This window comes from Staurois parvus, unplaced genomic scaffold (genome assembly GCF_062004578.1).
Source record: "Staurois parvus isolate SC_StPar_1 unplaced genomic scaffold, SC_StPar_1.0 ptg000026l, whole genome shotgun sequence".
Taxonomy (NCBI): domain Eukaryota; kingdom Metazoa; phylum Chordata; class Amphibia; order Anura; family Ranidae; genus Staurois; species Staurois parvus.
The window spans coordinates 121,576-136,899 of NW_028317822.1; the positions used below are offsets into that span (position 1 = coordinate 121,576).

Sequence of the window (15,324 nt, forward strand, 5' to 3'; positions counted from 1 at the left end):
GGCGAGCGTGGGAGGATGGGAGAGGCTCTGGAGAAGTCCTGGAGGCGAGCGTGGGAGGATGGGAGAGGCTCTGGAGAAGTCCTAGAGGCGAGCGTGGGAGGATGGGAGAGGCTCTGGAGAAGTCCTGGAGGCGAGCGTGGGAGGATGGGAGAGGCTCTGGAGAAGTCCTGGAGGCGAGCGTGGGAGGATGGGAGAGGCTCTGGAGAAGTCTTGGAGGCGAGCGTGGGAGGAGGTGATGAGGGAGCCAGAGGGGAAGATATCTTGGGAGGAGCGGAGTGGTCGATTTGGACGATATCTGCAGATGAGGTAGGCGATGTAGCTAGGGGCAGTGTTGTGGATGTTGCAAGCTGTGGTTAGTATTTTGAATTTTATACGTTGGGTTAGTGGAAGCCAATGAAGGGATTGGCAGAGAGGGGCAGCAGTCACAGATCGATTGGTAAGGTATATTTCCCATACGCTGTTAATGCAAATTCAAGGTCACTTTCAACGTTGTTAAATCTGTATCTTTCATTGAAAGAATCCTTAGTGATCCTACATGAAGGTCCTTGTACAGGTACTTCTTGTTATGAAGTGACAACGCTCTGTACCTGTCTCCAAATTGTGCTCTTGTGTTGTCACACGGATCTCCAGTGGAGACTAAAAGCATTCATTTTTAACACACTTTGTACAGGCATGGTCCACTGTTGTCACCATCAGGAAACCTGCTCTGGAGCCATTACTGGAGTTTATGTAGACATGAAGTGGCTGTAAAGAGGCTGCAGGAGATCCGCAGCACTGAGCTGCAGCAAAGGATCGAAAAAAAGTATTACATTGTTAAAAATGGCAATTGTTTATGATAAGCAGTACTTTAGCAAGGCAACTGTCAATGAGTTAGGGTTTAGGTCTACTGTAATATGTATGAGTTCTGTAATGTCTTTCTGCCCAAATCAATAAAACATAATTTATTAAAAATAAATGTTTACCTTATTTAGGAAATTCAGCTTTGAACCGATCAGTTGCTGATATCCATTGATAATCTTTATTCCCTGTGGGGCCCCTGGAATTTTAGCTCAGGTTTTATACAAAGACTTGACTTTTGGCAAAGTCGGCACTAAACCCCACCCCCTCCTGTGCACAGACCCCGCCTCCGCACAAGGTGCCTGCAGTTTTGTAGTGTTCTTAGCAAGTTTTCTATGACATAAAAGTTTCACTTTAAAGTGCACCTTCCATGCAAATGCAAAGTCCATGTACAATCCTCTCTGGGTGATCGATGTATGTTGTGGCGGAGTCTTACCTTTTTCTGCTCTGAAGAAAAGCTGTCTGCTCGACAGTCTTGCAAGACTGATTCTTATGCAGGCCATACATGGACCGAATTCCAAATGATTTTTTGTTCGAAAATCGAAAAAGTAGTCCGATGGTGCCATCAATGATTTCGAAAATTGGCCAACCAAGTCATAAAGTTCACCCCATATAACAGGCGAAACGTCTGTTCCTTCCAGGTCACGGCTCATGCGCATATGCTTTTTCGGAAAAACGATCGTACGATTTGATCATCATTGAGTCGAAAATCTGTTGTTTTTCACAAATTTTCCAACATGCCCGATCACCGAAAAGGGGAGGAACCACAAAAATCGTCCGGTGCCATTGACCCACTAACAGAGTGAAAATTGGCCGATTATTCTTAGGTCCGAAAATTCAGTCGAATTTCGACCGGTGTATGGCCGGCATTAGGCCCCTTTCAGACAGGGTGGACCTGCCAGCAGATCCATTGGCTAAGCAGGGGATCCCGCTGAGCAAGCGGATGACAGGTCTGTGTCCGCTTTGCTGCTGCAGAGCGGACACAGGCACAGCCTGCTTTTTCCTATGGGGCGGTCGGATGGAAAAGGACCACCTGTTCGTCTCCTCCCCACTGTCATCCGATTCGTCTGTTTTTGGCGTACAGGATCAGATCAGATGCCCCTGGTCCATAGAGGTCTATGAATGGTCCGATCGGGTCCACCTGGAAAACTGATAGACGGACCCGATCGGATGGTCAGTGTGAAAGGGGCCTAAATGGGAGGGTCTGCACTCATTATAATCACCTGGTGCACTCTCAGTGTTCTAAAGAGGAACGTTGCTGTGTCTGTATCCCTTCAGAAGTACTTACCCCTTAGGGGGTATCCAAACAGCAATTAACCTCTTCCAGTCCGGATACTTTTACCCCCTTCCTGCCCAGGCCAATTTTCAGCTTTCACCGCTATCACACTTTGAATGACAATTGCGCGGTCATGCAACACTGTACCCATATCAACTTTTTAGCATTTTTTTTTAGACAGATAAAGCTTTATTTTGGTGGTATTTATTCACCACTGGGATTTTTATTTTTTTTTGCTATATAAATGAAAAAGTCCAAAAATTTTGAAAAAAAGTGTTTTTCTTATAAAAGTTTGCAAATAAATAATATTTCATCATAAATCTTGGCCAAAATTTATTCAGTTATCTTTTTAGTAAAAAAAAATAACCCAATTTAGTTTGTAACCAAAAATTATAATTTTTAAAAAACATTTTTTACATTTTTATTTTAGTTTTTTTATATTATTATTTATTTATTTTATTTTTTTTAACATACTGTCACCCGAGCAGTACAGCGTCACCATGGTGACACTGTACTACTTGTGGGAGATGATGAAGATTTTTTTTTTTTTACACTGATTGCTTTTACACCCATAAAGGCTGTAAAAGCAACCATTCCTCCTTCTCTCTGGCTGCATTCTTGCAGCCATTGAGAATACTGTGTGAGCTGTGATTGGTCACAGCTTGTCACATGGTACAAGGCTGTTATGAATAGCCTTGTACCATGTGACCTCTGTGATCATTCACAGATTTCACACATGGTAAGCAATGATGTCAAAAGTGACATCTTGCTTACTACTCTGCATGTGATCACTGATTGGCTAATCAGTGATCACATGATTGGGACCTCGCACAGTGGTCACTTACGCCGATTGGTGTTCCACTGTGTCCGGAGGACACAGCAGGCACCGGATCGCGGTGCTGCGCGTTCCCAGGGAGCGCGCACAAGCAGGGGCCGGGGAGGCCTTTTATAAACGGCCACCCGACCCTGCACTGCCACCCTCCGGCCATTTATATACAACGGCCGGATGGGAGGTGGTTAACATCCTATTGCAGGGGATGCATAAAACTGTACCTGTATCGTAGTGCAGACTTCTGAGAAAATCATTGAGCCAATCCCACCAAGCAGGAAATGACATTCTGGAGGCAGTCCATACACCAGCTCTGTTCAGCATGCCTCCAGATTGCCAGGCATAGTGCATTGAATTTTTTGACAGGTTCAGAAATTTAGAGTTGCTTCTTACTGAAATGGAAAGGTCACCTTTAATACCATTAAAATGGTTTGTGTGTCAATTTTATCAGCTAGTACTTTTAATTCTGATACTAAGGTGCAAGCTAGGGTGAAAGGAAATATTTTTTAATTTTTTTTTCTTTGAATGTTAATTTCAGCTAGCACAATTTATTTTTTATCTTTTCTTTTAATTTTTTTTTTTGTTACTCTCAGCTAACACTTTTTAATGGCGATAAGGAACATGCCAAGGTGACAGGGAATTTTATTTTCTTTAACATTTTTATTTCTTTTCACTTTCCACTAGCCATTTTTAATTTGGTGGCAAGGTGCATGCTGGAGTGCATGGAAAGTTGTTGTTTAAAATTTTATGTCTTTCTTACTTTCAGCTAGCACTTTTTATTCTGGTAGTAAGGTGCATGTTAGGGGAAAGGGATTTTTTTAATTTTTTTTCTTTGAATGTTGTATTTCTTTTTCATTGCAGGTAACACTTCTTTGAAATAAGGTGATAAGGTGCAAGCTGGGGTAAAAGGGAATTTAAAAAATAAATAAATTTCCTTAATTTTTTTTCTTTTTACTTTCAACTATAACTTTATATTCTGGTGCTGAAGTGCATGCTGGGGTGAAAGGGAGTAATATTTTTTTTTCTTTGAATTTTTTTATTTCTTTTTTTACTCTCAGCTAGCACTGTTTAATCTGGTGGTAAGGTACATGCCTGAGTGAAGGAGTATATATTTTTTTTTCTTTCAGTTCTTTTTTCCTTTTTCCTTTCAGCTATTACGTATTTATTCTGTTGCTAAAGTGCATGTTGCTCGGCTGAAATGGAATTATTATTTATTTGTTTTATTTGAGTTTTTAGTTTCTTTTCATCTAGCAATTTTTAATACAGTGGCAAGGAACAAGCTTGGCTAAACGGCAAATATATATATTTTTTTTCTTTTAAGTTCTGTTTCTTTTTACTTTCAGCTTGCACTTTTTTACTTCTGGTGAAAATGCCAGGGTGAAAGGGAATTATTATTTTATTTTTATCTTTTAATTTTTTTATTTCTTTTTTACTCTCAGCTAGCACTGTTTAATCTGGTGGTAAGGTACATGCCTGAGTGAAAGAGTATATATTTTTTTTTCTTTCAGTTCTTTTTTCCTTTTTCCTTTCAGCTATTACGTATTTATTCTGTTGCTAAAGTGCATGTTGCTCGGCTGAAATGGAATTATTTATTTGTTTTATTTGAGTTTTAATTTCTTTTCATCTAGCAATTTTTAATACAGTGGCAAGGAACAAGCTTGGCTAAACGGGAAATACATATATATATTTTTTCTTTTAAGTTCTATTTCTTTTTTACTTTCAGCTAGCACTTTTTAATATGGTGGTAAAGTGCAAGCAGATTATTTTTTACTCTGAATTTTTTTTTTCATTTATTTTTACTTAATCTGGTTGTAGGGGGCTGCCTAATAAGTGGTCTGCTTCAAGCTACTCATCTAGCATTTTTTTCCTGGCATTCACTTTTCCGAGAACCTTCCTTCCAATTTGGCAACAAAGTCCATGTTTTTGTTCCAGAGCGGAGGTTGCAGACAGGTGGCGTTCTGCCCAGAGCACCAGCGTTCGTTAATAATTTAAAAAACTGCCGGGCAGCCACGTGAAAAATGTGTGGAAAATTACCTTTCGGAACTGTGGTCAATCATGTTCATGTCATGAGAGGAAACTCTGAATTCACTGATTCGTATGATTTCATCAAAGCCAACCTCTACCGAGTAGTAAACATAGACTTTTCCGTTGTGCTTAAAATTTGGATGGAAGACGATTCCTAGAAACCCTCGCTCGTCGCCTTCCCAGGGAGAGGTGAGGACAGATTTGGAGATGTTTAAAAATGGAGTTTCCAGCCTGGAACGGTCAGGAAGGTAGGCCCATACCAGGCCCACCTGTTCCGCCACGAAGAACCGATGCGTGTCGTCATTGGCGTGCACCATGGCCACAGGATTTTGAAGACCATTGGCCGCTTCTTCCAGACACAGCTGCAGACAGCCCTCTGAGTCAGCCGTCACCAAGCCCAAGTCTTTGTTCAGTTTCGTGTTCACCAGCAAACGCGGGAAACAGTAGTCAACGTCATCCAGCGACAAGTGGCGGCAGAACTTTGCCATGTTCCCTTCCAAGGACAACAGCTCTTTGTCAGATGTCATGTATCTGAAGATGGATTGGCATTTTTTCCAGACGTCAGCGCAATAATCCTCGCAAAGCCCTGCAATGGTCCTTACGGGGGTTGCGGGGTCCTCGGCATCAAACAAATGAGCCGCATAGGGAGAACACTCCTGAGGACACAGGGAATAAACACAATTATAAAAACAAAGCTTGATAAGAATATAGAGGGAGACTAAAATGGTTTTGTATCAATTTTATCACCCCCATCCCCCCTCAACAATTTTGCAATATTAATTTTTCATACTGACTGTTTTCCGAAGCCTTCAGGCTGGTCATATGACACACCAGGGCCCTTGCTCTTCAGATCGTCTCTTGGCTGCAGGCATTCCTCTATGATGTAAAGAGTGACACTGACATATGTGAGTGCAGAGTGATGGGACGACGCTTCCTCGGGGGTTGGGTCTAGAAACCTTAGTGCCTGGTCATACCGGTGCGATTTCAGGTGCGATTTACAAATTTAAATCTCACCTGAAATTGCACCTAATGAATGTGAATGTCAGTGTCTTAATATGAGTGATTCTCAATGGCTGCGCAGAAGAAAAGTCTGTTACCTTTCTTTCTATCCGCAGCCCAACAATTGATACCCCTCTTTTGGAAAATGACGCTCCCTCGGGGGTTGGGTCTAGGAAGCTCTGCACTCACAGTACTCTATGATCTCCACTCTCAGGTTGAATGATGCTGGGCATTGTTCAAACCAGAAGACTGAGGACAACTTATGGTGGAGAGGAGGTACTAAAAGAAAAACATTTTTTTTGAAGACTGGCTGGGTACTTTTTTTTTTAAAAAACGAAAATAAATTTGCCTGGAGTTGGGCTCTGAAGCTTATATGGTTTAAATTGTTAAATATTTATACATACAAAATAGCACACATACTGTGTATATATATATTTAATCAATTTTTCTAGTACTTTTCTTTTTGGGGGCTCAAAGCTCATCACATTGCTGTTGGGGTACATGGGAGGTGAGGCAGCCAACCTGGGCATGCTCGGTAGAATTTCGGACTAGGTCCAATTTTAGACAGGATCCAAGCAACCTACCGGCAAATCTTTGGAGCATAGGAGGAAATCTACACAGAGGAAGAATGTGCAAATTCTATGCAGATAGTGACCTGGCTGCTAATGCTAATACTGGTAAACTACTGTGTCTGTCTAAACTGTAAGTGTGTGTGTGTATATATATATATATGTAAACACACACAATCTTTACCATCTTAGTTTTACAATTGAGCATTTCATTAATGACAAAGGAATCTCACAGCAATATGGGTTAGCTAAAGACAGCAGAGCAGTTTTCTTTACAGCTCCCTTTGACCTTTAGAAACGTTAGTGCCCGGTCATGCTGGTGCAATTTCAGGTGCGATTTGCAAATTGACATCTCACCTGAAATTGCACCTAATGAATGTGAATGTCCGTGTCTTAATATGTGCGACTTTGAATAGCTGCGCATAAGAAAAGTCTGTTATGTTTCTTTCTATCCGCAGCCCAACAACTGATACCCCTCTTTTGAAAAACGACTCTCCGTCAGGGGTTGGGTCTAGGAAGCTCTGCACTCACAGTACTGTATGCTCCCCACTCTCAGGTTGAATGATGCTGGGCATTGTTCAAACCAGAAGACTGAGGACAACTTATGGTGAAGAGGTACTAAAAGAAAAACATTTTTTTTTGGAGACTGGCTGGGTACTTTTTTTAAAAAAAAAAACGAAAATAAATTTGCCTGGAGTTGGGCAAATATTTATACATACAAAATAACACACATACTGTGTATACACACAATCTTTACCATCTTAGCTTTACAATTGAGCATTTCATTACCGACAAAGGAATCTCACACAATATGGGTTAGCTAGAGACAGCAGAGCAGTTTTCTTTACAGCTCCCTTTGACCTTTAGAGACCTTAGTGCCCGGTCATACTGGTGCGATTTCAGGTGCAATTTGCAAATTGAAATCGCACCTGAAATTGCATCTAATGAATGTGAATGTCAGTGTCTTAATATGTGTGATTTTCAATGGCTGCGCAGAAGAAAAGTCTGCTACGTTTCTTTCTATCCGCAGCCCAACAATTGATATCCCTCTTTTGGAAAACGACGCTCCCTCGGGGGTTGGGTCTAAGAAGCTCTGCACTCACTGTACTGTATGCTCTCCACTCTCAGGTTGAATGATGCTGGGCATTGTTCAAACCAGAAGACTGAGGACAACTTATGGTGGAGAAGAGGTACTAAAAGAAAAACATTTTTTTTTTGGAGACTGGCTGGGTACTTTTTTAAAAAAAAACAAAAATAAATTTACCTGGAGTTGGGCTTTGAAGCTTATGGGGTTTAAACTGTTAAATATTTATACATACAAAATAACACACATACTGTGTATACACACAATCTTTACCATCTTAAGCTTTACAATTGAGTTTCATTAACGCAGTGTTTCTCAACTCCAGTCCTCATGGACCCCCAACAGGTCATGTTTTCAGGATTTGCATTATTTTGCACAGGTGATTTGATCAGTTTCACTGCCTTAGTAATTACCACAGCTGTTTCATCTGAGGGAAATCCTGAAAACATGACCTGTTGGGGGTCCATGAGGACTGGAGTTGAGAAACACTGCATTAACGACAAAGGAATCTCACAGCAATATAGGTTAGCTAAAGACAGCAGAGCAGTTTTCTTTACAGCTCCCTTTGACCTTTAGAGACCTTAGTGCCCGGTCATACTGGTGTGATTTCAGGTGCAATTTGCAAATTGAAATCACACCTGAAATTGCATCTAATGAATGTGAATGTCAGTATCTTAATATGTGCGATTTGCTGCAGTGCGATTTCTAAAGTAGTTCTTGCAGGACATTTTTGTTGAGATTTACCATACATAGAATATAATGGAGATAGCACTGCAAATTGCAAGAAATCGTTGCACATCTTCACAAGTAGCAATAACCTCTTCAGAAATCACACCTGAAATCACACTGAAATTGCACACAAATCGCGTGATTTTAAATCGCAGCGGTGTGACTGGTGACTTAGACATCTGATAATAGAAGAGTCATTGCTCTTAAAGGAGAACTAAAGGCAAACTTTTTTTTCCTTTTGGATAGAGTAAGGAAGGGTTATAACCCTTGTCAGTTTTATTTTTGCAATCTGTGTCCCATTTGGAAGATTTCTCATAACTTCCTGTCCCATAAAAAAAAAACAGGAAGTAAGAGTAAATCCCTCCAAAGAAAGGGAATCCCTGGTTGTCACCAGGATCACAATGATAATCGTACACAGGACATATAGAGAGGGTGAAACTCCTAAACGGGGGCACAGACAGAAATGAAAACCTGACCAGAGTTGTAATTCCTCTCCATTCTATCCACAACTACAATAAAAAAAAAAGTTTTGTCTTTAGTTATACATGAAGACGTTTTCCAGTCCTGTAAAGAACTGGCTTCTTTAGGCACGGCTAAAAGCTGAAATAGATGAGAATGTGAAAAACAGACTAGAGCTCCCCCCACTGATGGAATAGAGAACTGCATAAAACCGATATCCACTATTGTGCAGTTACCTGATGGAAAAAAATTGACATTCTTTAACACTGTATTTCAGTCTGTCCCTGATTATAATAAATGAAGACAGAGAGAAAATATATGCAAAGCCCATATACTGTGCATTCAGTGAAAAGGAAACCCATAGTGAGTGCAAGGATTTAGTGAGAAAGCACCATCTTATTCCACAGCAGCCTGTATTTCTCTTGAGGTTGCCCGTGGGGTTTTCTTTGAAACCCGGACAATTCGTCTGTTAGTTATGTCTGCAATCTTTCTTGGTCTACCTGACCATAGCTTGGTATCAAGAGATCCCCGAACTTTCCACTTAGGTGATTTAACAGTACCGATTGGCATAGTCAAGGCTTTGGACATCTTTTTATGTCCTTTTCCATCTTTATGAAGTACCATTACCTTGTTACGCAGGACTTTTGACAGTTCTTTCTGATTTCCATGGCTCAGTATCTAGCCTAGTCAGTGCTTCCGTGTAAGAGCTAATGCAGACCATAGATGGGTTGAAAATCGGCCGATTTTTCGGCCGAAAATAAAATCGACCGATTTTCGGATCGTTAGTGGGCTAATTGTTCGGCCGTTTTTCGGTATTTTGTCAGATTTTTTTTTATCCGTAAAGTTGGAAAAAAATCTGCCGATTTTGCCGATCGGCCGATTTTCATGGCAATTATGGGCAAATCGGCCGATCTTTTTACCGATAAAAAAGGAGGAGGAGGAGGAATTCCAGTCCGGCAGAAAGTGTCCCTGCAGAGAGCTCCGCTATTTCTTTGACAGTTCCTTGACATTTATAGCGGTTGCAACAATGTATCTATTTGTTTCCGAATAAAAACATCTGTATCCTAAATGGATACAAATAGATACATTGTTGCAACCGCTATAAATGTCAAAGAACTGTCAAAGAAATAGCGGAGCTCTCTGCAGGGAAACTTTTTGCCGGCTGTAGACGGGATGAAAATTGGCCGTTTTCTTTTTTTTTTTACCGTTCCTGGTAACGTCGGACAATGGAACGACCGATTTTTCGTTTTTTTAAAGAAAAATCGGCCGGTTTTCTCCCCATCTATGGCCTGCATAACAAACTCATTGACTATTTATACACTGACACTAATTGCAATTTAAAAAGCCACAGATGTGGGACATTAACCTCTAAATGGCATTTTAACCCATGTGTGTGTGTCACCTTGTGTGTCTGTACCAAGGCCAAACACTCCAGGGGAGGGAAACTTTTGATCCGGGCCATTTGGGTGATTTCTGTTATCATTATGATTTAAAAAGGAGCCAAACAACTATGTGATAATAAATGGCTTCATATGATCATCATCCTTCAATAAAAGAGCATTTTTTGCCATGATCAGTCATATTTTCAATATCAATGCCAAAGTGTCACAATTTCTGCCAGGGGATGCAAACTTTTGAGCACAACTCTCTCTCTCTCTCTCTCTCTCTCTCTCTCTCTCTCTCTCTCTCTCTCTCTCTCTCTCTCTCTCTCTCTCTCTCTCTCTCTCTCTCTCTCTCTCTCTCTCTCTCTCTCTCTCTCTCTCTCTCTCTCCTGTGATTTAGCCCTTTGACTTAAAAAATAATCTGTGCTGAGAGAAATACGACCCATCTGTCCTTGGACTTCTAAGTCACTTACCTAATACAAGCATGCAGCCAGTGAAGGCAAAGGAAAGTCACGCCTCCTGCATACTTGTTCAAGATCAGTGACTCAATGTATTGAAGCTTTTGGGTTAGCATAACAAGAAGGCAGCTAGGATTTTCGGGGTATTTATTCTTCACTACATGTTCTTTTTGACAGTTGTGGAAGTATCTGTGACTCGGGTGACTCATAGACTTGCATTGTGAAATGCAGCAGTAAAGCACAACCATTGTGTAGTGCTGCAAAGCTGAAGGAGAGCTTTTGTATTGAAAGAGTAAATATGTAACAAAATATTGACACAGTGATAGGATTCTTCACATCATGCTGATCTGGTCCTTTGGCCCGGGTTCACACTGATGTGGAATTCGCAGCGGTGCAATTCTGTGCAAATTCCGCACCGCATCAGAGTCGAACCCCGTTCATGCGAACCGCTGCGGGTGTGTACGTTAACAACACCCTGAAAGTGGTCCGCAAAACGCAGTGCGATGTGCAGAATCGGATCACATAGGTGTGAATACCCATGCGATCCGATTCTAGTGCAGACCCAAAAAAAGGGTCCTGCACGTTTGCGGTGTGGTTCCTGTGCGAATCACATGTGATATACCGCACTGCATGTATGTAAACCCGGGCTAAGGCTCCATGCACACGGTGCGTTTTGATAATGCTGGTAACATTAGCTGTGTAAAGTCATGTTAAAAACCGGAGTTTTTCAGCTTTTTTTAAGCGTTTTTGCATTAGCGTTTTGCCGCGTTTAGTAGCGTTTGCGTTTTTTAGCGTTTTTGTAACGAAAAAAATTTGGGGTGGTCAAAAAAATCCAAAAACACTGGTTTGCTGCGTTTTACTGCATTTTTTTTTAGCTTTTTTCAGTGTTAGAGTGTTTTTACAGCTAAAAAACTCCTCCTGAAACTCACTAGTTCTGGGGGGTTTTTTTCCAGCCACAAAATGCTGATTCCAGTCTGTGTGTGTATGGACACATAGGATAACATGCTGGGGGGTTACTGGCTGTAGAAAAAAATGTGTAAAGCCAAAAACAGCCACTGTAAAAACGTCCCGTGTGCGTGAGGACTTAGGGTGACCTGAGGATAACCTCGGCCATATGACGCTGCGAGTCTCCTGCTGTCTCATCACATATTTTGTACATGTCACCAGAACTGTAAGGGCCGGCTCAACCCAGAAATCACACAGGAATGCACCGTGCGCTCCCGTGCGACTCGCATGCATATCTGTGCAGTGAAATCGCAGCGCACCAAAAGCAGTGCATGGACGACTTTTGGAAACGCACTGCGACCGGATGACCTGGCACTTCTGTATCATGAGACATGGCATGGGAAATGCACTGCATGGCTGACCTGGGTTTGGAGTGTCTTTAACGTATTATTGATGCTCGCTGCGGATCACATGTATAGACCCCCCCCACACACACACACACCTGGCACAGTGTAATGTATAGACCCCCCCCACACACACCTGGCACAGTGTAATGTATAGACCCCCACACACACACACACCTGGCACAGTGTAATGTATAGAACCCCCCCCCACACACACACACACACCTGGCACAGTGTAATGTATAGAACCCCCCCCCCCCCACACACACACACACCTGGCACAGTGTAATGTATAGAACCCCCCCCACACACACACACACCTGGCACAGTGTAATGTATAGACCCCACACACAACTGGCACAATGTAATGTATAGACCCCCCCCCCCCCCACACACACACACACCTGGCACAGTGTAATTTATAGACCCCCCCCACGCACACACCTGGCAGTGTAATTCATAGACCCCCCCCCCACACACACACACACCTGGCACAGTGTAATGTATAGAACCCCCCCCCCCCCCACACACACACACACACACACACCTGGCACAGTGTAATGTATAGACCCCACACACAACTGGCACAATGTAATGTATAGACCCCCCCCCACACACACACCTGGCACAGTGTAATGTACAGACCCCCCCACACACACACACCTGGCACAGTGTAATGTATAGACCCCCACACACACACACACCTGGCACAGTGTAATGTATAGACCCCCCCCCCACACACACACACACCTGGCACAGTGTCATGTATAGACCCCCCCACACACACACACACCTGGCACGGTGTAATGTATAGACCCCCCCACACACACACCTGGCACGGTGTAATGTATAGACCCCCCTCACCTGGCAGAGGATGTCCTGTACATGTGCCGCACACAGCTCGTACCCGGCCGCGTCCACGTTGCCCATCACCCGGTAGAAGGTGTCCAGGATCGCCCGGTCCCGGGCTGAGTCGCAGCAGCCGAACTCCCGGTACTGAACACAGAAGGTCAGATCCTGGGGGGGGCGGAACGGGGGCTTGAAGTCCAGACATTGAGGGTGAGAGAGGAGCCGGGGCGGCCGGGAGAGGAGCAGAGAGACCGGGAGAAGGAGCCAGAGAGCCGGGGAGTCCATCCTCACCGATCCCGACTGACTGCACCGCCCGGACTTTACCCTCCCCGCCCGACCCTCTCCGCACAGCCCCGCTTATGTAATAAGACCGGCCCCTGGGCTGAGCTCAGCTCTCACCGCCGGTGTACGGGACACTGCACCCCCCCCCCCCCCCCCACAACACTGCACACCCTCCCCCCGACACTGCACACAACCTACTGGCACTGCACCCCCCCTCTAACACTGCACACCCTCCCCGACACTGCACCCCCCCCCACAACACTGCACACCCTCCCCCCGACACTGCACACAACCTACTGGCACTCCACCCCCCCCTCTAACACTGCACCCCCACCCCCCCCCCCACACTGCACATCCCCGATACTGCACAACCCCCCCCCCACACACACACACACACACACACACTGCACACAACCTACCGACACTGCACCCCCTGACACTGTACCCCACAACAGTGCACCCCACCTACCGGTACTGCACCCCACCTAGCTGCACTGCATCCCACTTACTGGAACTGCACACCCCAATACTGCATCCCCATCACTGCACCCCCAACACTGCCTCCACCTACTGCATCCCCCAACGCAGCACCTACCTACTGCACCCCCATCACCCCCCCACCACCACCTTCTGCACTCCCAACCAGGGGTGGACTGACAACTCATGGGGCCCCCGGGCAATAGGGGATCATGGGGCCCGTGTCCTTGCCCAAACTCAAAAAAGCCTATGAAAAAGGTACCAGGGGCATCTCATGGGGCCCCCTACTGACCCTGGGCCCGAGTTTCCAAATGGTCAGTCCGCCCCTGTTCCCAACACTGCCCCCACCTACTGCACCACCAACACTGCATCTCCCAATACTGCACCCACCTACTGCACCCCCCAACACTGCCCCCACCTACTGCATGCCAAACATTGCACCCCATCTACTGGCACTGCACCCCACCTACTGCACCCTACCTACTGCACCCTCCCCCCCTGCCTACTGCACTCCACCTATTGCACCCCAACACTGCCCCCCACCTACTGGCACTGCACCCCACCTAGTGCACCCATGACACTGCAGCCCATCTACTGTAGCCCTGGCGCTGCCAACCAACCTACTGCACCCCACTGTACTGGCACTGCACCCCCAAAACTGCCCCCTACTGGCACTGCACCCCACCTATTGCACCCTACCTACTGCACTCCCACACACACACTGCACCCCTTCTACAGGCACAGCACCCCCACCTACTGCACCCAATTCACTGCACCCCACCTACTGGCACTGCACCCTTCTACAGGCATCACACCGCTTGCTTCAGCACTGCACCCTTTCCCTGAACACTGCATCCCTTCCGCTGACTATACACCCCACCTGCTGGCATTGCACCCCCAACATTGCACCCCTACCCCAACCCTGTATCTCTTCTACTAGCTCTGCACCCCTTCTATTGTACTGCACCCCTATCCCCAACCCTGCACCAGTGGCACTGCACTCCTATCAGTGGCACTGCACCACTTCTACCACCATTGCACCCCATCTACCGACACTGTACACCTGCCTCTAACATTGCTCCCCTTTTACTGGCACTAAACCCCTTTCATCTACATTGCACCCCTACCTTCAGCACTGCACCCCTTCATTGAGCACAGCACTCCTTCTACTAGCACTGCACTCCTTTCCTCAACACTACATCCCCTCCACCAACACTGCACCCCTTCCAACAACACTACACTCATACCACTGCATAACACTGCATATCTTCCACCAACATTGTACCTCATCTATCACCACTACCCCATCTAACACAACTACCCCTTTCACTGTACCCCTTCAACCAGCACTGCACCACTTCTGCAGTACTTCATTACTTCCATGAACGCTGGACCCCTACTACTGGCACTGTACCACTACCTCCAACATTGCACCCCTTCCACTAATACATCACCTCTACCATCAGCACTACACCCCTACCACCTGCACTGCACCTCTTCTGCCTGCACTGAAACCCTTACACCAACATTACACCCCTTCTACCAGCACTGCAGCCCTAACCCAAGCACTGCACAGTTTCTACTAACAATGCACCCCTTCCACCAACATTGCACCCCTTCTACCATTATCCCTGCCACTGTACCCCTTTGATTAGCTCTTCACCCCTTCCGCAACACTGCACCACATCTATCACCTTTGCACCTGTTATACTGACACTGC

At 44.9% G+C, this 15,324-nt stretch overlaps 1 protein-coding gene across 1 annotated transcript in view; it reads right to left on the reverse strand.

Moving 5' to 3' along the window:
* HHIPL1 (HHIP like 1) overlaps positions 1-13,196 on the reverse strand; it is a 47,523-nt gene extending 34,327 nt beyond the window's left edge. Inside the window, exons 1-2 of the mRNA XM_089656354.1 lie at positions 12,861-13,196; positions 4,977-5,623 (exon numbers count right to left, since the gene is read on the reverse strand). Of these exons, the coding sequence (XP_089512480.1) occupies positions 4,977-5,623; positions 12,861-13,130 (917 nt within the window). The 5' untranslated portion in view covers positions 13,131-13,196. The remainder of the gene's footprint in view (positions 1-4,976; positions 5,624-12,860) is intronic.
* Positions 13,197-15,324: the final 2,128 nt, after the last annotated feature.